The 26,182-nt window shown below is 40.9% G+C and overlaps 1 protein-coding gene across 1 annotated transcript in view; it reads left to right on the top strand.

The window, feature by feature from the left end:
* The window catches only part of NAGS (N-acetylglutamate synthase), a 57,430-nt gene extending 32,333 nt beyond the window's left edge, over positions 1–25,097 (top strand). The window contains exons 3-7 of the mRNA XM_083147365.1: positions 16,077–16,290; positions 18,716–18,896; positions 18,983–19,154; positions 22,367–22,549; positions 24,739–25,097. Coding sequence (XP_083003491.1) covers positions 16,077–16,290; positions 18,716–18,896; positions 18,983–19,154; positions 22,367–22,549; positions 24,739–24,883 — 895 coding nt within the window. The 3' untranslated portion in view covers positions 24,884–25,097. The remainder of the gene's footprint in view (positions 1–16,076; positions 16,291–18,715; positions 18,897–18,982; positions 19,155–22,366; positions 22,550–24,738) is intronic.
* Positions 25,098–26,182: the final 1,085 nt, after the last annotated feature.

Here is a 26,182-nt window from a genome sequence, read left to right as displayed (position 1 = left end):
GGGGACCAGATTCGCACCTAGTTTTGCAAACCTCTACATGGGCCGCCTTGAGGAAGAACTTATATGGGGCGGTCCATTTGAGGAGAATCTGGTCCTCTATGGCCGTTTCATTGACGATTTATTTATTATTTGGAAAGGGGGTCACGATTTAGCACTAAATTTTGTTGAACACTTAAATTCTAATACATTTAATTTGTCCTTCACCCACACTTTCAGTTACACCTCAGTGAACTTCCTGGATATTGCGTTCTCCCTTGATGATAATACACTTATCTCTAACAATTATATAAAACCTGTGGGGACTAATAACTACCTCCACTACAAAAGTGGCCATTATAGGCCATGGATTGATAATATTCCTAAGAACCAGCTGACAAGACTCCGTAGAAATTGTACATTGAAATCTGATTATAACTCCCAGGCTGAACAAATGTTACTCAATTTCAAGAGACGGGAATACCCAACTAACTTACTGCAGAGAGCCTCCACACAGGTGGATAAAATCAATAGAGACACTCTTTTGATACCAAAAAATAGAACCATTAACATAGAAAACAATACCTCAGTGTCGGATGAATTTTCTAGTATTAATGGAAACTCATTAGCATTTATAACGAAATACAATAATAAATCGCACCAAATAAAAAAGATATTAATGAATAATTTTGAAATCTTAAATCATGACAAAATTTTACAAAAGGTAATGACTACCCCCAGGATAACATTTAGAAGAAACAGAAATATAAAAGATTCTATTGCTCCAAGTTTACTTCCCCCCCTAACAATTGAAAAACAAAAATCATGGATACCTTCTAGACCAAACGGAAATTTTAAATGTGGTAAAAACATTTGTATAACATGTAAACACATGCAGAACAAAAAGAACGAGATAATATCATCCTCAAATGGCTCATCACATAATATAAAACAATTTATCAACTGTGATACATCCTACTGTGTATACGTGCTGGAGTGTCCTTGCAAACTCCAGTACGTAGGGCGTACCATTAGACCTCTTAAAACGAGATTCAGAGAACATAAGAATAACATCACGAAAAAAATGTTGAAACACAGTGTCCCTAGACATTTTCTCTATAATCATGGAAGTGACCCTAGTGGACTAACCATCACAGGAGTTGAACACATTGTGACCACCAAAAGAGGGGGGGACAGATTTAGGAAACTGTGTATAGCTGAATCAGCTTGGATTTTTAAGCTAGACACGCTGAGCCCTGGAGGCCTAAATGAGGCCCTGGACTTCACGTGTCTAGATTAAATATATTATGACAATTATATCTCTGAATGTTACCTGGGTTATATTTTGGTAGCTGGAGTTGGGTGGATGCAGGCACCTGTGACCCGGGTGGGGGTGGAACGACGGAGATCTACCCATAGCGTCTGTATAGCACTGTGGGTTTGCAGACCTCCCTTTCTCCACTCTGAGGTGCCGTGGATGTCTGCATGTATGACCAATAATTTCACTGCGGGTTCTCTATGCCAAGTAACCTATGATGTAGAACGAATTATACTAAATGAATTGGAAGTATTAATTAATAATTAATAATCAATGAATATAAACCAATATGGATGAATAGGATTAATTATCTCTATATATATCTCTAGATGTGAGCTTGGTATTTTCCCCATGTAGTATTGTTCCTCTGAATTCATTGCTCTTAAAATTATAGTATATATATGTAAAATTAGCTTACTCTACTTCCCCACATTGCGATCTATCCATTTTTTTTTAGTACTATTATATTTCTTTACTAGCATATATATATATATATTTCATATTATGTGTATTTTCCTTATATATATGTGGATAGAATAGGTATCTGCTGACTGACATATGCATTACCTCTTACTGCTTTCTGTGCGTCTTAATTAATCTCTAATCGATGAATGCTATATGGCTCATATAAATCTCTCTCTACCAGCAACTATTAATTTATACAAATAAATGAAAAATCCTATAATCTCTACTCCCTGTTACTAAATAAATATTTTGACTAGTGAAGAATACTTGTAAATCTGTAATGTGAACGATATAATATGGAAGGGACTGCCTCTCTAACCCTGTGACGACTTTGAACATATTATGAATCAATTTGGTTCAATTTAATCATATTGTTGCCATTCCTCTTTTGAAATGTTATAAAAGGACACACTGCTTTCTGCTTAAACTCAGTATATTAGCTATAGTATAATTATATAAATCTTTTATTTACTTTGGTACACTATCTTTTATGTTTTTCGTTTATCTATACATAAAATAGGATAATTGGCTTAAATTGAGCTCCTCATTGCACTTGTAAACGTATAAATAGGATACAAGCATAACAGCAAGTATCCGTCTTGAGAAAGTCTCCATACAACACAGGAGACGAAACGCGTTGACGTCACTGTATACTGACGTTAGAGGCTGACCGCTGACTCTGGTGCAACCACGCTGACTACAGCCTTACAGCGTCTCTACTTAGAACCAGCGCTTCTATTTTCACATTACCGCAGTCTGTTTAAATTTGGACGCTCTATTTATCGGGAGGAGAAGCTGATGCCCGCCGGCACCTATTTGAAGGTGACCCACAGAGGACAACTACCGGCGGCCACCCGCCCCCGCAAACGGAGCAACCACCAGACCGTTTAACGTCAATACTGAAACAGGGTGAGATAACCAACTTAAAATCCCCTGCGTCTAAGTGCTGTGTATTAGACTGTCATTGATACATTTATTGATGTGGAATTGAGCCGCTTCTGACCTTTACTGTGTCCATTTCATTGGCATAAATGACTGTTGACCATTGCCTATTTCATCTTCATTACAATAACCCGCATTGGACTGAGCTTTACTAACCACCATCCCAACAGTACTATAAACAGCATTTATCACTCAACCCCAAACCACGTTTAAAACCTATCTACAGCGGTGCACCCTTAAGCCACTAACGTCCAGCTTTTATCCTAAATGAGGATTGCTAATTATTAATTATATATTAGCTCTATAGTGTACTGTATATTTTTATATATATTTTTTCATATTTCTTTATCTGATTTTTTTATATTTTATTTTTCTTATATAAATTGTCTGTTTCTTAATCAAATGAATTTAATTATAAAATTTATACTTTTCTAAAGCAGTGTGTCCGCTTCATCTTTGCACGTTGGTTATCAATTACCTGCATTTATACAGACCATTATATAAGTAGCAGCGCAGAGCACACCACCTCCTTTTCCCTTTTTTTCTTTAGTACTAAATTTTGTGGGTAGAGGCAACCCCCACAGGTGTGTACTGCAGCAGCCATTACTAATCGACTCCACTAGAAGTATATTAAAGAGCGCTGGGGCTCCTGCTGACTGTGTTTCTGGTTTTATCCCCAAATTCACAGCCTGTAAGGTTATCTCTATAAATACCGATGTACCCGCACTTCCGGGTTCCGGTTTCTAATGTTTAAAAAAAGAGCTGGAGGTTTTTGTTTTATTGACTGTTTTTAAGTATGCATTGTAATGAAGTTTGTTAATTCATGCCATATGCCATATGTATACCTTGGTGATTTGATTTGGAGTAATTACAACAATATGAGCGCACCCATGTGACCATGCATGAGGGAGGAGCTAAGAGGCATGCTGGGTATAAAAACCCAGACTGGCCACCATAGCACACACACCCTGAGGAAGGCTTGGGATCAAGCAGAAACGCGTTGGTGTTTATTTTAAAAGGACATAAAGGCCGTTGGACTGGACTTTTCAATATACCATCTGAGGCTATTTTGGGACGGAATTCATTTCTTTAGTGGAACCCGGGAACCCACTGAGAAATCATCCTTCTGACTGTCCGATAAGCGACACAAATAGCCTTGATGATAAGGCCAGACACGGTACTATGCCATTGATTGTGTGTATTACTATGTTTTTTTGAATAAATTGTCACAGTTTTACACTATGTGCAAATATTGAATTTTTAAACCGAGGTATACGAGCAGAGGAAAAAGGAAACCAAACTTATATCAGACGATATTATACGAAATATCTTGTGGCCTAAGGGAAGGCTCATCTGCGGTACGGAGAATATAGATTGACCGTAGAATTTTGTATTATATAGTTCATCTTAGTATCTACACTATGAATGCTGCGATTTGTTTATTCTTCTCGTTTTGAGGTATCAAAGATCTACCGACATTGAAGTTCGCCATATCTCAAGTGGGAGCGCCCTATCAGACCCTCTTTGTTTGCATCTACTACTTCTGGATAGTTTGGTGACTAGCCTTTATGATAAGGCTGCACCCTTTGTTTAGAGCGCAGGTTTTTATATTGTTTTTTTCTTGTCATTGTCAATTCACCGATTAAAGACCTGCTGCACTATGCTGGGATATAGAGAGAAAAGAAAAATCCTTGCTAACACCATATTTGATTTAGATAGAGAAGGAACACCTGTAAAAAACACCCCATTAGAGGATATAGATCTAGATCATGTTTTTAGAAAATTGGAGAAATTACTCATCAAAGAAAGCAAGGTATGGTGGGAGACAGTCACTATTGAACGGTACATTGCAGACCAATTAATACCAAAGGGTCTGAGAATACATAAAACCTGTTCTTTTAAAAGTGATAACCCTGAATTCATTAAGGAGTGGGAAGGTGCACTTGATAATTGTGCTTTCTCTTTGATGAATATTATCGTTAAGGAAAGACGACAGTAACTCCTGAAATTGGAAACATCTAAAAAAGAGATCAGTAGATGTATGGAACCATTTAGGGATCTACCAGAATGTAAAGAACTAGAAGAGGCTTTAGAACCCAGGATAATAAGAAAAGAAAAAGAAATCATTTCACGGAAGCAAAGGAAATTTGCCAGAGACAGGAATGAAATTATTGAGAATCAAAAACGTAAAGATGAGGAAGTATCATACGTGGAGGATGAGGAAGAATCAGACTCAGAGGTCCCTCTAGATGATCTCCCTTGTCCTATCCACGACACACCTCTCAATAAATTAAATATAAAAAATAAAAACCTTAGATGGAATCTGAAACAAAAAGTCTATGAGAATCGTGATGAGGACTTTAGGAGAAATAAAAATCGAGATAGGTATAGGACACCGAGCTACGAAAGGAGACCTGTAATAAAGAAAAATTATAGAAATCAGTACTATTCCAACTATAACAGGTACTCAGATAGACGGCCCAATAATCATTATAGACCATACCAAGGATCAAATTACCACGGGGATAAAAGGTCATACAATAGACAGGATGATGATTTTTGGGAATCTACTCACACCAGAAATAGATATGAGCCACTCTCCAGACCGTCTTTTTTAGGACGGAACTGGAGGAAGAATCAAAAGGTATTAGTAACGAAAAATAAAAACAAAAATAAAAAGAGAGGGAAAAGGGGTAAAAAGAAGAAAAACATTAGAGAACCAACAGAAATTGAGAGCCCCAATAAAAATAATGAAGTAAAGACCAAAATATTCAATCTTAGTAGCCATATACTAGAACCAGAGGAAGAAAAGATACTAGAAAAGGGTCTGAAATTCGCCCCACAGAGTAAAATGAACAAATTCGAGACCTATATAAATATACAAAAATTCGTGAGACAATTGAGCCTTAAGAGGTATTTTTTTAACCAAAACAAGAATGAGACAGAAGACGAGGTAAATACGTCGGAGAGAGTTTATCAATTTAAACCAAAATCCACGTTCAATCCTACGTTCAGTCGGGGTTGCTTCCTTGAAAGCTTCAATAAACTTGTATGTGCAGATCTAGAAAAAATTGAACCAAAATATCAAGGAAAAGCTAACGTAAATAAAAAAGAGAGAGAAGCATTAAAAAAGTTAGAAGATAATACTACGATTACGATTAAGCCGGCTGACAAAGGCGGAGGAGTGGTTATTATGAATACAGAGGATTACGACAGAGGATTACGACAGAGGATTACGACAGAGAAATACTCCGCTTGTTAAATGATAAAGAAACCTATAAATTATTAAGGGGTAATCCTACTGAAAGGATAGAAAAAAAACTTATAGAATTGGTGGAGAAATACAAAAACTTGAAAACCATCAGTGATAGAGAGAGTAAGTACCTTATCAATAACCACCCAGTGATGCCAGTTATTTATATACTGCCGAAAATCCATAAGGATGTACAACATCCACCAGGCAGACCAATTATTGCCAGCACTGAGTCACTTTCTTCTAATCTTAGTCACTTTTTGGATTCATTTTTACAACCCGAAGTTTTAAAATTAAAATCGTATGTTAAAGACACTATAGATGTTATTAAAAAGTTAAAAAATATTAGCATCTCCAACCAGTGTCGGTTAGTAACAGCTGATGTTACTTCACTTTATACAATCATTAAGCACGACCTAGGCATCCAAGCCTTAGAACATACTTTTAATAATGTTTTAGATAATCCAAATCGTACTTCTTTTATTAAGGACGCTGCCATGTTTTTATTGAATAATAATTTCTTCTGTTTTAAAGGCCAATTTTATCTACAGGTACAAGGTACCGCTATGGGGTCACGCTTTGCGCCATCATATGCAAACCTTTTTATGGGATGGTGGGAAGATTACAATATAAGGAATAATAACCCCTTTTTACAGTATATACCGTTATGGATTAGGTTTATTGACGATATTTTGTTTTTATGGGAAGGTAATCAGGAGGATCTAACAACTTTCTGTGAGCACCTTAATCTTAATACTTCTAATATTAAATTAACATTTACTATAAGTGAAAAAGAATTACACTTTTTAGATTTAACTATATCAATAGAAGAAGGAAGAATTTTTACTAGTAATTTCAATAAACCTACTGATAGTAATGCTTATATTTGCACAACCAGCCAACACCATCCACAATGGTTGAAGAATATTCCAAAAGGCCAGGTTCAACGTATACGTCGCAATTGTTCTAAAAAAGAGGTTTTTCTTGAACAAGTAAAAATTACTAAAAAGAAATTTTTGAATAAAGGCTATGATGGTGAGAGCATAGACCTCCAGATTTCAAAAATGAGTGATATTCCCCAAAGTGATTTACTAGTGTATAAAAACAAAGACTTAGAGGAAAAACCAAAGGTTCCCTTTATATCCACTTTTAATTCACAGTACAAAACTATGGAAAAAATCATAACAAAGCATTGGCATATTTTAATAGCAGACCCAATTTTAAAAGATGTTATACCCAGCCGACCAAAATTTATTTATAGGAAATCTGGTAATATTAGGAATAGATTAGTTAAAAGTGCAGTCCCAGCTAAAAAATCTGACCGTATTAAAACAAAAGGTTTTCACAGGTGTGGTTCGTGTCTAGTATGTCGGACACACAAAAAACAAGAACCTAAACATACAGATTTTATGTCACATGCAAATAAAAAGAATTTAAAAATTTCTGATTTTATGACCTGTAAGCACCAATTGTGTTTATCTTATACAATGTAAATGCGACCTACAATATATAGGTCGCACTACAAGAAAATTGCGGGATAGATGGGGTGAACATCTGCGGAATATTAAAAAGGGTTTTATCAATCACAGCCTGTCCAAACATTTTAAAGAAAAACATAATTGCTCGGTTGACGGTATTAAATTAATGATGGGGATAAAGAAAACTGAAGGTAATTGGAGAGTAAAAGGTGTAGAGAGCTTCCTGGCCAAAAATGAAATGAGACTTATATATGAGGTCGAAACATTAGAACCATTAGGACTTAATAGTGATTTTGAAATTAAATGGTTTCTATGAATGAGATTTTAGCTGATTATCTTAAATTCCCTTTTTTTAACACTTTTTTAACCCCTTTTTTATATTAAAAGTGTTTATACTCATATACACATTCCCCCTTATTTATTATCCATTGATTGAACCAGTTTTATTAAGATTAGTAATTAGGTATTATGGAAGGGAACCTGTAGAATAGCGCAGTGGAACGCATAGAATCATAGCTGCGCTGCTGGAACGCACGCGCACTTCCTGGATCTGCAAGAAGGAGATCCAGATCATCCTTTTTTCAGTGGAACGCATAAAATGGCCGCTGACACGCATGTGTACTTCCGGGTACGGACGTTGCCGTCCCGGAGTACACGTTTAATCACTCGTGTAGTGATAGTGGAGATGCGCTGCCAGAGAGCAGCGGAGGGAGGACCTAGCAACCGAAGGCTAGGTTGCAGAGCGGGGATAAATACCGATGTACCCGCACTTCCGGTTTCCGGTTTCTAATGTTTAAAAAAAGAGCTGGAGGTTTTTGTTTTATTGACTGTTTTTAAGTATGCATTGTAATGAAGTTTGTTAATTCATGCCATATGCCATATGTATACCTTGGTGATTTGATTTGGAGTAATTACAACAATATGAGCGCACCCATGTGACCATGCATGAGGGAGGAGCTAAGAGGCATGCTGGGTATAAAAACCCAGACTGGCCACCATAGCACACACACCCTGAGGAAGGCTTGGGATCAAGCAGAAACGCGTTGGTGTTTATTTTAAAAGGACATAAAGGCCGTTGGACTGGACTTTTCAATATACCATCTGAGGCTATTTTGGGACGGAATTCATTTCTTTAGTGGAACCCGGGAACCCACTGAGAAATCATCCTTCTGACTGTCCGATAAGCGACACAAATAGCCTTGATGATAAGGCCAGACACGGTACTATGCCATTGATTGTGTGTATTACTATGTTTTTTTGAATAAATTGTCACAGTTTTACACTATGTGCAAATATTGAATTTTTAAACCGAGGTATACGAGCAGAGGAAAAAGGAAACCAAACTTATATCAGACGATATTATACGAAATATCTTGTGGCCTAAGGGAAGGCTCATCTGCGGTACGGAGAATATAGATTGACCGTAGAATTTTGTATTATATAGTTCATCTTAGTATCTACACTATGAATGCTGCGATTTGTTTATTCTTCTCGTTTTGAGGTATCAAAGATCTACCGACATTGAAGTTCGCCATATCTCAAGTGGGAGCGCCCTATCAGACCCTCTTTGTTTGCATATATTTTTCGCACTCCACATCGCCGCACTTCGCACTTTCAGAAATTGCATTTTTTTGTCATAATTCGCATATTTAATGGGATGCGCATTAGAGGCTAAAAAGTGCGATTGAGTGCGATAATGGGCGGATTTTCGTCATGAAAATGTACGATTTTTAGGCGTGAAAATGTGCGAATTTGAGCTTATGTGCGATTTTGGGTTTGTATTAAAAAAAAAAAAAAATTGTGTGGGGTCCCCCCTCCTGAGCATAACCAGCCCTGGGCTCATTGAGCTGGTCCTGGTTCCAAAAATACGGGGGACAAAAAGTGTAGGGGTCCCCCGTATTTCTGAAAACAGCCCCGGACTCTTGGACCGGTCCTGGTTCCAAAAATACGGGGGACAAAAAATCTGGGGGTCCCCCGTATTTTGAAACCAGCACCGGGCTCCAACAGCCCGCAGTGTCATGCCACAGCCGGATGACACTTTTTACATAAGGTCCCCCGGCCGTACCATGAGCACCGTGGCTGGTCAGCCTTGGACGGGGTACCTGGAGGAGTGGGATCCCCCCCAATAAAGGGGTCCCCCCCCAAGGCTTCACCTGTCCAGGGCTGAAGCCCGGGGCTGTCACCGGCGTCCCTGGCCATTGGACGCCGGCCTGATGGTGTCAAATCTTTCAATCCTAACATTGCTTTATACAGGAGAACTACAAGTCCCAGCAGACCTCCCCCGCAGGCTGGGACTTGGAGAACCACAAGTCCCAGCATGCGGGGCATTAATGGGCCCGCTGGGACTTGTAGTCCACCTGTAAAAAGAATGATAAAAGAAAACACACACACACAGGAAAGTAAAACTTTATTACACACACACACACACACACATCTCACTTTTACAACCACATACTCACCGATCCAGGATCCAGCGCTGGTCTCCCTTCTGCTGCAGAGCCGGCTACCCCCGCACTGACAGCGGGGACAACCGGCTGTCTCCGATGCAGCTAACAGCTTCTGTCGCGTTGTCCCAGCGCGACACAGGCTGAGAGCGTGATTGGGCGATGCGTCTCCATGGAGACGCATAGCTCAGCCCTGATTGGCTGAGCTATGCGTCTCCATGGAGACGCATAAGCCGAAGACGCTCTTAGCCTGTGTCGCGCTAGGACAACGCGACAGAAGCTGTTAGCTGCATCGGAGACAGCCGGTTGTCCCCGCTGTCAGTGCGGGGGGTAGCCGGCTCTGCAGCAGATGGGAGACCAGCGTTGGATCCTGGATCGGTGAGTATGTGGTTGTAAAAGTGAGATGTGTGTGTGTGTGTGTGTGTGTGTGTGTAATAAAGTTTTACTTTCCTGTGTGTGTGTGTTTTCTTTTATCATTCTTTTTACAGGTGGACTACAAGTCCCAGCGGGCCTATTAATGCCCCGCATGCTGGGACTTGTGGTTCTCCAAGTCCCAGCCTGCGGGGGAGGTCTGCTGGGACTTGTAGTTCTCCTGTATAAAGCAATGTTAGGATTGAAAGATTTGACACCATCAGGCCGGCATCCAATGGCCAGGGACGCCGGTGACAGCCCCGGGCTTCAGCCCTGGACAGGTGAAGCCTTGGGGGGGGGGGACCCCTTTATTGGGGGGGTCCCCACTCCTCCAGGTACCCCGTCCAAGGCTGACCAGCCACGGTGCTCATGGTACGGCCGGGGGACCTTATGTAAAAAGTGTCCCCCGGCTGTGGCATGACACTGCGGGCTGTTGGAGCCCGGTGCCGGTTTCAAAATACGGGGACCCACAGATTTTTTGTCCCCCGTATTTTTGGAACCAGGACCGGTCCAAGAGTCCGGGGCTGGTTTCAGAAATACGGGGGACCCCTACCCTTTTTGTCCCCCGTATTTTTGGAACCAGGTCCGGCTCAATGAGCCCGGGGCTGGTTATGCTCAGGAGGGGGGACCCCACGCAATTTTCTTCTAAAAAAAACACATTTTTTACCGCAGAACCATGCACAGATCTCAATGATCTGTGCAGGGTTCTGGCCAACTCGCATATCAGAACCTGGTCTGAAAAAATGGCGATTATTAGACACCTTAAAAGTGCGATTTGCAAAATCCCATTCCATTAAATAAGCAAATTGTATACTTTTCTATTGGAAAACATCTGGGTGCGATAAAAGTGCGAATTTTTACCGCCCTTTCAGTACGCATGACTTATCGCAAAAAATATGCGATTTAGGGACCTTTTCGAATCACATTAAATATGCGATTTCACGGAAAAATGCGAATTAGCCGTTTTTTGGAGTAAAAATCGCCAAAAAACACAACTCTCATTCCATAGAATGTCACCCCAGGTGGCCAATGAGTCCCAAAACAGAGTCCATAGATGGAATTTAGGTTCCTCTGACAGGGGTGATGGTAAACCTGGATGACTTGTGCAAGTCTGAAGCTGTCTCAGGTTGCTTTTCCGGATATGATGTTTAGTGGAGGTTAGATTGGACAGATGAATTGAGATTACCCGTAGTCCATAGGTAGCCCTTAGTGATGGTGGAGTTGAATGTCCAATGTATAAGCTCCACGCATTTCCCTGGGAGTAACCTCCCATCTTCCTCAGGAGCAGAATAAAATGTGTTCCCCACAGAGGCTCTATATATACCTCTGGGGTAATTGCATGATACGATACAGCTGTACAATTGCAAAGTAAAATTAAGACACCGTTCATAGAAATATATAAATAAAGTGCTTTCTGACAGGCAGGTCTACATTCCTCTATTATATATAGTGAATATTCAAAATTTATATCAGAAAGAGTTAGGATTTTGACTAGTAATCAAATCTATTGTACAAGATACCGTTCTGCTATAGTTTTTTCTTCAGCCTGCGCTGGTGCACCCACTTGTACCTTCCTCCTCATCCTTAGGTTCAGGATAAAAGGTAGGCAATGAGATTTCCTGATTGTGATGGAATTCAGATTTCACTTTGGGAAGAAATTGTGGATTAGTTCTTAGAACTATTTTATCCGGTAACACTTTCAAATATGGTTCTTCTGCCCAAAGAGCTTGAAGCTCACTAACTCTCCTCACAGAAGTTATGGCGACAAGAAATACAGTCTTCCAAGTTAGATACTTTAGAGAAATTTCTGACAGAGGCTCAAAAGGAGGTTTCATCAGAGCCTTCAAAATTAAGTTCATGTCCCATGAAGCCACTAACGATCTTATTGGAGGACTCATTCTCTTGATTGCGTTACAGAATCTGATAGAAAGTTGTTCTTCCACCAATTTCCTTTCTAGTAGGACACTCAGGGACGATATTTGAAAATTCAAAGTTTAATTAGCCAGCCCTTCAGCAAATCCTTTACATAAGAACTGTAGAACATCAGCAGTAGGGACTTCTTGCATCGACTCTTGTCTCTAGTTGATGAAGGTAAACTCTGTAATATGCTACAGATGCTACAGATGACACTTTCTTTCTTGCTTGAAGCAAAACTGATATAACTTGATCTGAAAGCCCTTTCTGTTTTAGAGCGCTCCTCTCAATCTCCATGCTGTTAAAGTTAAGATTGCTGGGTCTGGGTGTAATATTTGTCCCTGTGATAATAGGTCTGGAACCACCAGTAGGGTCCAGGGCCCTTGTACTGCTAGCCTCAACACCGTCGCAAACCATGCCCTTCGAGGCCAAAAGGGAAGAATTATTATTACTTCTATTTGGTCCTTTATCACTTTCTTCAGTACTTTGTAGATCAGTGGAAATGGGGGAAACACGTACCCCAAACTACTACTGAATTGACACAGCTGAAGTCTGGGGAAGATAGTATCTGGAAAAGAATGTCTTCACCTTCGTGTTCAAATGAGTTGCCATTAGATCCACTTTTGGTACTCCAAACTGGACAGTTAATTCTTTGAAAATTCTGTTGTTTAATTCCCATTCTCTGGGAAGAATCTCATGACAACTGAGAAAATCAGCTAGAATGTTCTGCTCCCCTGGCATGAATATAGCTGTCAAGGACATCAAATTCTCTCCTGCCCAAGGTAAGAGCTTTGAGATTACCATCATGAGTGATTTGCTTCTGGTGCCTCCTTGATGGTTTATATATGCTATTACTGAAGCATAGTCAGAAAAGATTCTTAAATGCGACTGTCTGATCCTCTGAGAAAATGCTTTGACTACCCTCCAAACAGCTTCGTCTTCTTTCCAATTCAATGACATAAGATTCTCTTTTTTTGTCCAGATGCCTTGGGCTGCTTCTCCTTCGCAGTGAGCCCCCCAACCTGATTGACTTGCGTCAGTTGTAATGATCAGGAACCGAGGCGACCGTAAAGGAGTTCCTCTGCATCTTAGTGCTGCTTTTGTCCATCAGATTAGAGATTCTCTTACTTTGGTAGATAGGCTTATCATTCTTCTGTTGACAATACCACTCTTTAGATATGGTAGAATTGTCCATTGAAATACTCTCATTCTCCACTGGGCCCACCGAACGACTCCTATCGTGGAGAACATCATGCCCAAAAGCCGCAAACATTCTTTTGGAGGTGCTACCTTCTTTCTCCTCAATGACATTGAGAGATCTCTTATCCTTGTGCACCTTTCTTCAGATAAGGAAAGATTGAACTTCCCCAAGTCTATCATCACACCAAGGAATTTGATCTCCTGAGTTGCATTCAACTGACTGTTCTGTAAATTTACCAACCAACCGTGATTCTGAAGCATGGTGATCCCCATTTGCAGATGTTTTAGCAGTTTCTGGCTTGATGATACTGCTATTAGGATGTCGTCTAAGTAAAGCCAAAGTAGGATACCCCTCTTTCTTAGAACTGTCACCAACGTCACTAGTACCTTTGTAAATACTCTTGGAGAAGAGGGAAGACCAAAAGGCAGGAATGTAAACTGGTAATGTTTCTCCTGTATTGAGACTCTGAGGAACTTCCGATGTTGTGGATGAATGGGGATACGGTAATCAGCATCGTTTAAATCCAGGAACACCATGAAGTCCCCTTTTCTGATGCCTGCTGTGATGGTCTTGAGGGTTTTCATACGGAACTTCTTTACCTCTAGAAACTGATTCAAACATCTCAGATCTATAACTGTTCTGAATCCGCCTGTATTCTTTTCTACTAGAAAGAGATTGGAGTAGAACCCTCTCTCTTTGTTGGTACTGGTTCTACTGCCCTGATGGACAGTAAGTTGACTAAAATCTTCTTTAGTTCTTTCTTCTCTAGAGACGATCTTGGTATCCTTGATTCTACAAAGACATTCTAGATGGTAAACTTTGCATATCACCTTCCGAATCCATCTGTCTTGAATTGAAGCATCCCACTTGGTTGGAAATTGTAACAGACAGGCTCCCACGAAAGGGAATGATTGAACATCAAAAAGGACTGTCTGGAGGTGGAAAAGGAGCCTCTTTGAGTATATGGCCTACCAGGCCTATATGCTTTAGCTTCCTTAAACATCTGGATGGTATGGGATACAGAAACCGATTTTTGTTGTCTTAGAGCTGATTTTAGATAGAAGCTTGGCGAGCGCAGCGAGCCCCGCGCAATACGAGCCTGAAGCGTGGCGAGCGCAGTGAGCCCCGTGAGGGGACGCGGAATACATGTAAAGTAATCCGTGTTCGCTCGCCACACTTCGGGCTCATATTCCACGTCCGCTCGCCACGATTCACGCTCGCCACACTATCTAAGTTCAACTCCACGCCGACGTGGATAGTGGGGGTATGAAAAGGTCAGAGGACGTGTACCACGCTTCGGGATGGTGTGGATACCGGGGGTTACATCTCATTGTAAGCACCCATCACATCTCATGGCATGGGTGCTTGTACAATTAAAAATCGCATCGCATGCCGCAATATTCGAGGGGGATGCGATGAGATTTTTAGGAACCCATACAATGGAAATCGTGGGCACCATTCTAGGAAACAAGTACCAAATAACTCACCCAAATCTAAATCTCTCAGCACATTACATCTGCCCCACCTGCAGTGCACATGGTTTTGTCCATTTGAGAAAGAATTTGCCTTTCTTGAGTAAACCGGAATATGGGCATAAATGCTCTACCCTATTTGCTTCTTAGATACAGCACTCTTACATTTAATTTATTTGCCCAAAAATTCATTTTCCTCTTGTCTCCATATACTTGCAACTGCCCTCAACTCCCCTTTACCATGGGTGTCCATCAAGGTTCTATCCTTGACCACTTTTTTTATACCAGTTTCCTCTTTGAGCTTAGCACATGCTTACGTATATTTTTGCATAATGTGTGACTTTTTGACTATGTGGACAAGGTCTATTTATTGCAACCCATTCTTCAAGTTAATATAGGAAGTAGTGTTTGTAGCTTTTAAATATTTAAGCCATTTTCTTTTTCAGCAACTGTCTCTACAGGAGGGCGGGTATAAACCCCAATGGGCAGGGTGCAGGTCTGCTGGGGGAGAAGATAGCTAGCAGGATGGTGGTAACTGTAAATAGGACAAGTAGAGAATATTGAAGCAGGAGGCAATATAATAAGGATAGGTTACAGACATAGGTGTTAGAATGCCCAAATGTTTGAGAATTGCCAATGTACTGGGATGTGGAGCACAGTGGGGCCACAATCTAGTCTTACAATGGGCAGGATGAAGATAATCCCTTTCCAACTGCTCTACTCCCCCCACCCCACACAGCTCTTTCTTCACCAGCTTCCAGGGCCCTTCTTCACCCTGCATCCAGCTCCTTACAGTATGTGGCTATTTACTGTGGGCTGGCCCTTCTTCTCTGACCATTCCGGCACCATTCTCACCTACCACTTCATATGTTCCTCCTCTCTCCCACTTAGCTCCCCCTTCATCTTTGCTAAATTCCTATTGGAATGAGGGTCACCCAAATTGTAACGTGAAACAGAATATGCTAATAAATAAGTAAAATGACAGGAAATTGGTTATTTGCCCCAATACAATTTACTTGTTCTGGTATCATAGCAGTGAGTAATGTGCAAGATCTTAATTTCAGTTTTTAAGTATATTTAACAAAACAGTTATCCAATAACAGATAAGACTCAATGTATGAGATAATGCATACAATCTGTACATAGATTTCTCTGGTATACAGTTCAATGTGTTCCTTAACATGTGTCCTCTTATACCTTAGTTATGGATCTGTGTCCGCAGTGGATATCAAACTTCTCACCTGGTGCCTCAAGTCTGGTAACATTCCTATCTTATGCCCGATTGGAGAGACACCTTCTGGTCGTTCTGTTCTTCTGGACTCCTTAGATGTTACCACCAATATTTCCCGTGTCTTGAATCCACTTAAGATAATTTTCCTCAATACAATGGGTGGACTGAAGGACCACAGTGAAAATGTAAGACACTCCATCCATTTGAGAAAAATGCTTTTTCAAATGACAATATTGACCAATATTAATACATTATTTTATTATGGAAGCAATGTTAATTTTATTATTCTATACAAGACAAAAATAATTAATTTATTGCAGGGGCAACACTTATTTGATGATGGGTATATTTAGTTTACACTTTTTTGCACTACTGGTGCCAACCAGTACTTTTATCCATGTTCCTATGTAGTGTGGATGTCTTTTATAGGTGTAGTGCCAGTGCAGTGTAAGTAGTATGTGTGAGGTGTAAATAGGTGTTGTGCTGGTGTTAAGCATAGTGTGCACTCTGGAATAACTGTATGTGGGTAAGGAGTACATTTCTCTAGTTCACTGATATCAAAGCCAATGCTGGTCATAGGTGAATGTGAAAATACACAGGTATCTGAGAACTGCAGGTACTGTAGTTCAAGTAAAATGTTTACCGTTATGGTGATTCTACAACCATACATATATTGACTCCAAATAAATACTATAATATTGTAGGTGATTGTCTACTATGGCCCTTATTCTGGTTCACTCACAAAGGTAAATTCCTTCTCAAATGGACATAACCATGTGCAATGGAGGGGGCCAGATATAACATGTGCAGAGAGATTTAGATTTGGGTGAGTTATTTTGTACAGGTAAAATACTGACTGCTTTATTTTTACACTGCAATATAGATCTCACTTTGAAGTAAAACCCCACCATAATGTAATTTTCTCTGCACAAGTTACATCTGCCCCACCTGCAGTGCACATGGTTATGTCCATTTAAGAAGGAATGTGCCTTTGCGAGTGACCCAGAATAAGGGCCTATGTCTACTTTCATAGTCATTTGCATATATAAAAAAAAGGTACTTGTTTCCTAGCACGGCACCCATCGCCTACCGTATTTAGTGGTGTGCGATGCGATCTTCCCGTTAAATTAACAGGAGTGCTTGTACAATGAAATATCGCATTGCATTGAATGCCAGAAAATGGCATGCGATGCAATGCAATTTTTAATTGTGCAAGCACCCTAATGGGTGCTTAGAATGTTAAATGCACCCCCATAGTCCATGCCAACCCCACTATCAATGCCAGCCCGAAGCATGGCGAGCATAGCGAGCCGCGAGGGGCGGCGGTACGCATCCTCCAACCATTTCATACCCCCACTATCCACGTCGGAGCGGAGTTGAATTTAGATAGTGTGGCGAGTACATCAAGCCACCACCTCCACGCCGACGTGGATAGTGGGGGTATGAAAATGTTGGAGGACATGTACAGCTGCGCTCGCCACACTTCGGGTTGGCGTTGATAGTGGGGGTGCATTTAACATTGTAGTATAGTATATACACACTTTAATTGAAACAGTTAAAAAGCACAAAGATTGGGATACAATGGACTCTCACCATATAGTTGTGTCTACAAACAAAGTGCAGACCAACAAAGCATGTGATGTTAAAGATTCCAATACAGGCGTCCCTGGATGCGGAATTGGGCGAGTAGTCCTCCTGGATCCCTTTCACTTGTTCCTCCAAATGGCCCCAGCCGACCGGTTTCGATACCTTGCGGTATCTTTCTCAAGGCATACAAGATAAGGCCACTGGGAGGGGTATTTATACTCCCTTGTTCATTACACAAGAAAAAACCTATTATCAGACATAGATTTCTTGACCTCTAAAAACACATTATACAAAGGCTGCAATATAGTGGCATGCGATGCAATGCGATTTTTAATTGTACAAGCACCCTTTTATATTTTTGAGACAATATCGCATTAAAGAAGGAGGAAAAAGGGAGGACCTTATCCTGTGTGACGTGTATCGTCTCTCATGATTATGTGCTGTTGTCTACACCATTTGTAGACCAAAGCTCAGGGTACGAGTTTATCCCAATATGAATGCCTAAATAGAACTAATGTCTAACAGTATCACACTATTGTAGCGTTTTTTCTTCTTTTCTGGGTATATCATCTGGACTTAAAAACTCTTCTGTTGGATGTTTGCTAAGCGCCTAAGAAACCTGTCAAAATCCTGTATGGTATTGTATGTCAACCCTTTTTTATTTTGAAGTGGTTCTTCAAAATATTTTGAAAGTGGTTACCAGGGCTGCTTAATTAAGCGCGCGATCTTCTAGATTAAATCCTTTTGTGTATCTCTACTATATTGCATGCGATTGCATAAGATGCACTTCGATCAAAATCGTGGGCGCCATGCTAGGAAACAAGTACCCCAAAAAAATGTCATCAGTGGCCTCCAGATTGCCAGATTTGCAATTAATGAAAAGATCACAACCTCTAGGGCCACAAACCTGCACATTGATATGTGGGATTCTAGCTTAGAAACAAACCGAGCTAGGGGCTTTCACACATTTCAACTTTTTGTCATTTGTCCCATTTGCACCCTTTATAACACTATTGCTTACAGGTTGTGGCACAGGTAAATCTGCCAGCAGACTTGGAACTTATGAGGAATGCCGTATGGATGAGTGAAAGACAGCATAAGCAAGTAACAGTTATTGTGGATCTTCTCAATCGCCTGCCCTCTTCTTCCTCTGCGGTCATCACCTCAGCCCGTACTCTACTTAGTGAGCTTTTCAGCAACAAAGGTAAGACGGTGAGTGAATTTATAGATACTGCTGGAATGATCCTGCCACTCCTGTCCATCTACCTTTTTCAACTTGTACTTTTATAGGTTCTGGGACACTGTTTAAAAATGCGGAACGAATGCTGAGGTTTGATTCCCTTCAAGATGTTAATACTGAGCGCCTCATCTCACTGGTGAACCAATCTTTCCAGAAAGAGCTGAAAGACGATTATATCAGCAGTGTGGCAAATCGGTTGCATTCTGTGTACCTCTCTGAAGGGTAAGAACACTTTGTGCTGCTACACAAAAGACATTCTGGAGCTAATTTAACCTATTTCCAGTTTGCAACTACTGTACCTGTATAAATAAGCATTTCCATTTGCTGCGTAGCTGTATGGTTTACATTATGAGAGTGAGGAGACATGGGCATGTACAGTGACAGTTTTATATTCAAACTTTATTATAAGCTTGATCAAAGTGCACAGAGAGATGCACTTCATTACCAACCAGAAGGTACAAAATGATCCCAGTAACTTCAAAGACAAAAAATAAAAAAAAAAAACATTTTGATGATCCCCATGCTGGAGCAGAAATGAAGTCCAACATCAAATTGCAGGGAATCTTAATCAAGGAGCAACAGCAAAGGTCTCTGAATTAACTGTTTGCCATGCATTACACCGTATAGGCTATGGAAGCCGACGACCTGTTCAAAAGTCTCTACTGTCTGCCTTGAGCAAGAGCAGATGTCTCCAGTTCGCAAAGGAGCACAAGGATTACACAGTAGATGACTGGAAAAGGGTCATGTGGTCAATTACACCATGCAGATGTCAGGATGCGAATATGGAGAAAACAGCACGAAAGCATGGACCCCAACTGCATTGCCACAACAATTCAAGCTGATGGAAGCAATATTATGGTTTGGGGGTGTTATCTTGGCATTGTATGGGTCCTTTGATTCCTGTGGAACAAAGTCTGAATGGCCAAGGGTATTGAGCGTTATCGCAGATTTAGTACATCCTGTTATGTTAATGGCGTACCCTGCCGAGGATGGATACTTTAAGCAGGACAATGCCCCTTGTCATAAAGCTGGCTTTGTCCGCAGATGGTTCGAAGAGCATGACAGAGACTTTACCTTGCTTAGTTGGCCTGCACAATCACCAAATCTCAATCCAATTGAGAATCTGTGGGATGAGATCGAACGGGCCCATAAGGCAGCTGGATCCAGTACCATGAAATCTTAAGGAACTAGAAAGGGCAATTCATCGGATATGGGACCTTCAGATCTGACCGCAGTACCATTTTTTTCTTAAAATGGGCAAAACCATGTGCACTGCAGGTGGGACAGATGTAACATGTGCAGAGAGAGTAAATTTTGGGTGGGGTGTGTTGAAACTGAAATCTAAATTGCAGTGTAAAAATAATGCAGTATTTATCCTGCACAGAAACAAAATAACTCACCCAACTCTAACTCTCTCTATACATGTTACATCTGCCCAACCTGCAGTGCACATGGTTTTGCTCATTTTGAGAACATATTTTATACTGCGATCAGATATGAATAAGGGCCATGGTCTCAAATTCCTCATACCACCTACCAACATCTCATAGAGTCCATGCCAAGAAGAATCCATGCAGTATTAAGGGCAAATGGTTGTCCAACATTGACTTGAGGGGGTGGTCATAATAATTTGGCCATTCAGTGTATATCTATAATGCACAAATACAGCTGCCTGTATAAAACAGACTGCAAATGGAGTGACAAATCAGATATAGATATACGTACATCACCACTCTTCCTACCAGGGTCCTCGGACAGTCAATCCGGAGATTTCCAACAGCAGCAGGGCTTTAATAAATTGTTGACTAAGTTCCCTGTGACTGTAGGCAGACAGCCACCAAAACAGAGCGTCTGCAAGTGCATATGGCCGGTACATTGCACTAAAAGTGTGAAGAACAGGAAGGATGACGGTGACCTCCCCCGATTGCGTAAATGGTAATCATCAGTATGAAGCCTCAATTAAGAGGCTCATCTAACTGGTTAGACGTTCAACATCTGCTTATCCACTCTGCCAGTCCCTTCATTGGTTGCCTGTATTTTACCGTATTCAATATAAAATACTTCTACTCACGTACAAGGCCATTAACCTGAATATACTGTATCCCCACAACCTCTCCGCTCTGCACAAAATCAGTGTCTCTCATCCACACTCATTACTAGATGCCATTCCCAATTGCAGGTCTTTCTTCAGACTCTCTTTGAGCCTCCAAACTTTCAAGCATTTCCTGAATAGGAGGGATACATACGGATAGAATTCCATAGCATGGCACCTCTTCAGGAAAGCATATCATATTATGGAACCCCCACATGATTAGCATTCATATCTAATTGCATCTCGTCAGGACTGTCTTGCAATCTGGTGGGACTGCCATGCTATGGAATCCTATCCTTATGTATTCCTCCTATTATCCCTATGAACTTGCGAGCAGGGCCCTCCTACCTCTATGCCTGTTTGTTACTACCCAGTTTGTTCGGTTTCCTATTGTAAAGCGCAACAGAATATGCTGGGCTATAACACAAACTGTAAATAAAAATATTAGGTAAACAATGTCTAAGTCAACATCAAAGGGGCAATATGCACTGGTCGAAAGTGACACGATGTTGACACAAGGAAAAGTTTGATATGCGTTGTTTTTTTTGTGTCAATGTCACCTAAGCACATGGACCCCCTCTTCCCAAAATCCCATGTCGCCTATTTCATACTTGCCTACTTTTGGAAACTAGAATCAGGGCGATTACAACAGGATGTGCCACGCAAAGCATGGCGCACATGCATGTGACTGCTTAAAGGGCGTGTCTAGCTCCACACATGGGTGTGTATATGCTTAATTGCTTGTTGTTGCAGGCAGTGCTGCAACCAGACATTTTGGTGCCCAGTGCCAGAAAGGGAATTGGTGTCTACCTTCTCTACCCCCCCTTCCCCAACGGAATATGCTGCACTATAAAACAGCATATTTATTGCAAATGACATTTATTACACGTGAAAACATAAAACACATAAATCTGCTAAGATGCCATTTGCAGTGGGGCCCAGAGACTTCTCTGTGCTGAGGGTGGACTGGAGCTTTCTAAATGAAGCTGTCAAGCAAACTATCTGCCTTATCCTTTGGGTTAATGCTGACAATGTGAAAAGCTATGGATACCTCTTTGGACTTTACTCTGCAAAGAAAGGAATGACATTGTAGATCTTTGTAAATAGAAAGAAATACACGAATCCTTGGGATTTGCTATATTTCAGAAGCCATTACAATATAGCAACGTTGCCTGTTCCCTCCATTCTTCTAATGTGAACATTTAAATTCCTGTTGCAGATCTTTCAACAGTTCCAACTTCACTGCTGGTTCCTAGGTTATTGCTTATCCTCATTAGATACATGAATAAATACCAAACCAAAACTTTATTGCATTTAGTAATTATAATAAATCCTTCTTCAGATATAATGCAGCTGCTGTCATCACCACTGAACCAGTGCTTGGTGGAACCCCTTATATGGACAAATTTGTAGTCAGCTCTGGGCGACAAGGCCAGGGGTCCGGGCAGATGCTATGGGAGTGTGTGAGGCAAGACCTACAGACTCTCTTCTGGCGATCCCGTGCCACAAACCCTATCAACTCTTGGTAAGTAGTGATCGCTTGTCAAAGGGCAACAGCAGAGTAATTCTACCAATATATTGACAAACAAGCTGTAACACTCAAAACACCAATGCCACATCAGTGTAGGGTAAATAGCTGTAAAGCTAGGAAAAAATTTGCTGTTCAGTGAACATAGGGTTCCGTATGATGTCCTGACAGAAAAAAAAAAAGGGAGAAATTCTTGCTAAGAAGAAAGGGGTTGATTAAAACATATGTGCAATGAATGTGTGTAGGCTACAGCCCTGGGTACAACTCTTGCTAGTTGACAATAGGGCACAATGAATAAGACAAGTGGATGGGCTGTTGATAGATCAAACACTGCATATAGTAGGTCTAAATAGGGGTACACGTGTTGTACCCTCCTTTCTTCTTGAGATTTCAATCCTCTGTATAAATAGAACCCGACTCATCCACTCACCACACACACACCCCCTGCCTGCCTCCCCAGTCACAACACACACACGTAAAACCTGTTTTCACCAGTCACCACTTTTTATGGTGAAGTGGAATGTGAACTTTTAAAATAAAGTGTTTTGTTTTTTACATTTGGTGTAAAAAAAATCAGGAATTTTATTCTGAGGAGGGGCATGCTATTTTTATTCATGTGCTGTAAGCACATGAATATATATTTAATTTAAAAAAATATATATATATATATATATATATATATATATATATATATATATATATATTATTTTTTTTACACAGACCAGCCAGCAGGGGGCCGGGAGCCGAGACGCTCATTAGATATTCATATATTCACTGCCCCCGATCATTACATATGCATGATCGGGTGTAGTGAATATACCCGGTCCCCTGCTGGCACCCCCGGGGGGCAGCCTGTGCTGCCTGGCTCCCGGTGAGCCCACCTCCCCCCCACAAACGTTCTGGGGCAGGCAGGGAGACTTCCATCTCCCTGCCTGCCGCCGTCCTCAGGCTCCCTGCAGCATCGCCACAGGAGTTAAAATTTGCCGGTCAGGGGCAGCGAGCCCCTGACTCGTTGAATACTGGAGCCGGCGAGGCTCCGGAACGCGGCGAGCAGTGGCGAATGTGCAGCGAATCCTAAACAGGATTCGCTGCACATCGCCAAAATGCTCATTGAATACTGCCCATAACCTGTTCCCCTAGTCACCACACACGCTGAGAGGGGAAACATGGAAGGAGCGAGCACATAGGCAAAACCATCTATATACAGCATTCTAGCCCTGGAATCTACTATGCTCTGGACCTTGGGGCATGCGTGGTAAGTGGCGGTTTGACCACAACTCGCATCCAATGACTTGCACTGCTAAATACACTACTTTTGTTCATACTTGCCCCTTCTCCCAAAAGAGCCAGGAAGCTCTTGAAAAATGGAGGGCACTTCTGGACTCCTGAAATAGTGGACAAGTATCCCACTCAATTGCCCACATTCCGAGTGAATAGTGGGGTAAAAACATTCAATGAAACGTTTAATGAAAGAGTTGAATCCCATCATCACGAGTTTACAATCACATAATCATAACTGTCCAGACCCACCCACTTCGGTCACATCTCCCCCCCCCTTTTCATTGCCGAAATCTCTGCCCCATCCTGGAGGGGGCAGTCAACAGTCCGTCAAGTATGCTTTAGTTCGATAGTTGCTTGGTTATTCTAAATTTTGTACCTAGCTATTCTTGGAGCTGTTTATTCCCAGTATTAGGTTTGTTGCCCCGCCTATTCAAGGTTTATTTGTGTATGGTAGTACATGTGATGTATCTTCAATTAGGTATTCACACTATCTTTCCATCTTCCTTTACTCCCCCACCCCCCCCTTTTTATGTCACATATTCTTACCCCACTGCATTTTTCACTGTGGTTCCAGATACACTATTGTAGTGTGATATGCATGGATTGATATAAAATATTTTGCGTGTTTCTTGAAGGGGAACTATACCCCAAAGAATTTATATTATTTATCTTCAAAAATAAGTTGATATATATTATCCTGGAGATCATTTGTATAAACAGTATTGCATAAGGGGATTTGCCCTCTATCTCCCTCTCTTGTCATTCCATTTATCCATATGGAACAAGTGAACTGGAAGGGAACATCAGGACTCTAGATAATCAGTGGAGTATTAGCTTCATATTCTTAAATTGGGATAATTTTTTCAATATCCTATATATTACTAACAGTGTCTTTGCTCCCATAGGTATTTTAAGAACAGTGATGGCAGCTTTTCAAACAAGCAGTGGATATTCTTCTGGCTGGGTCTCTCAGACATTAGAGACTCTTATGAACTGGTGAACCATGCACAGAGCTTGCCAGATTCCTTCTGCAAGGGGAGCGTCTCATAAAAATGGTGTCTCCAATTACCAGATAGTCTCTGGTACTAAAAGCTTTAATGCCCTATGATACAATACAGGTTCTAGCCACAATGCTTATTAAAAGTAGTTGTTAAAATGGCTGGATGATAGCATAATATGAAGACTGTAAAATGTGTTCCCCATATCATCTATACTGTTATTGTAAAAAAAGATATTTTCATAAATGATATTCTAAATACCGGCACTGCGCTACCAAGTCAACTGGTTTTCAGACTCCTTGACTCACTGACTTAGAGATTACAGAAGCCATGGTCAGCAACATGGTGAGATGGTTGCGAGCCACAGTTTGAAACCCGCTGGTTTAGAGAAAGTACGTAGCAAACTGTTCCATGGCTTTGCATATATCCGGTCTATGGTTTTCCTACCTGATCTGTAGAGATCAATTGAGCATAAAAGGTGGTTACAAATAAATCCCAGTTTAGAAAAATATAAAAGAAATCCTACCAGGGAACCCTCCCTGACTGAACACGAAAAAGAACTGGACTTAATACTGATCAAACTTCTTTCCTGTCTAGCATTCAGGAAGGGAGCAAGCAAGTTATTTGTATCTGCTGCAATTTACAGAGAAACGTGAGAAAATCACTTTAACAATACATGTGATTCTGACACTACCCAAGTATACAAGTTCTACATCTACTTCCTTCAGTTGTCTATCATGTTTACAATTACATTAAATGTTGATATTAACGAAATACTATTTAATCGTTTGCCAGTCCTGCTTTCTGTATGGCATGTAAGGTGATCATACACTAGTCCGATTTCACCTAATTCCGACAGATTGGGCCAAGAAATCGGAGGTGTGTGCGATGTCTCCCTAGAATCCGACGCATGCTCCCGTGTATATCGGACCCGAGCCGGAGCTCGGACCTACTGCCCCTTCCAACCTCCGACTCGGCCCCCCTCCAGGCAGCGGGGGACAGAGTCACATACGATACATTGCATGTGAATAGACCACATGCAATGTATCTCAGGCGGCTCAGGGGTGGTCGGATGTCCATACACTTCTGCAATAAATCAAAGTAGTGCATGGCCACCTTAAGAAATCCAATACTAGAATCGAGGCATATCTAGAGAGAGAAAACAGACATCAAGCAGCTTAGCCTTGGTAGTATTTCTTCTAAATGAAGATAAAAAAAGATGACATTTTTGGGTGAAAATTCTTTCTACAAAATGAAAAAAAACTTAGTCAAAAATTAAATTATAAAAGAAAATAAATAAGTAATATAAAATACGTTCACATTCCTGTCCATTTAACAGGAGATACCTTCA

Source organism: Crinia signifera, chromosome 6 (genome assembly GCF_055691185.1).
Source record: "Crinia signifera chromosome 6, ASM5569118v1, whole genome shotgun sequence".
Taxonomy (NCBI): Eukaryota; Metazoa; Chordata; class Amphibia; order Anura; family Myobatrachidae; genus Crinia; species Crinia signifera.
The sequence above is the reverse complement of the archived record's forward strand: the minus strand, read 5'-3'. Positions and strand labels throughout refer to the sequence as shown.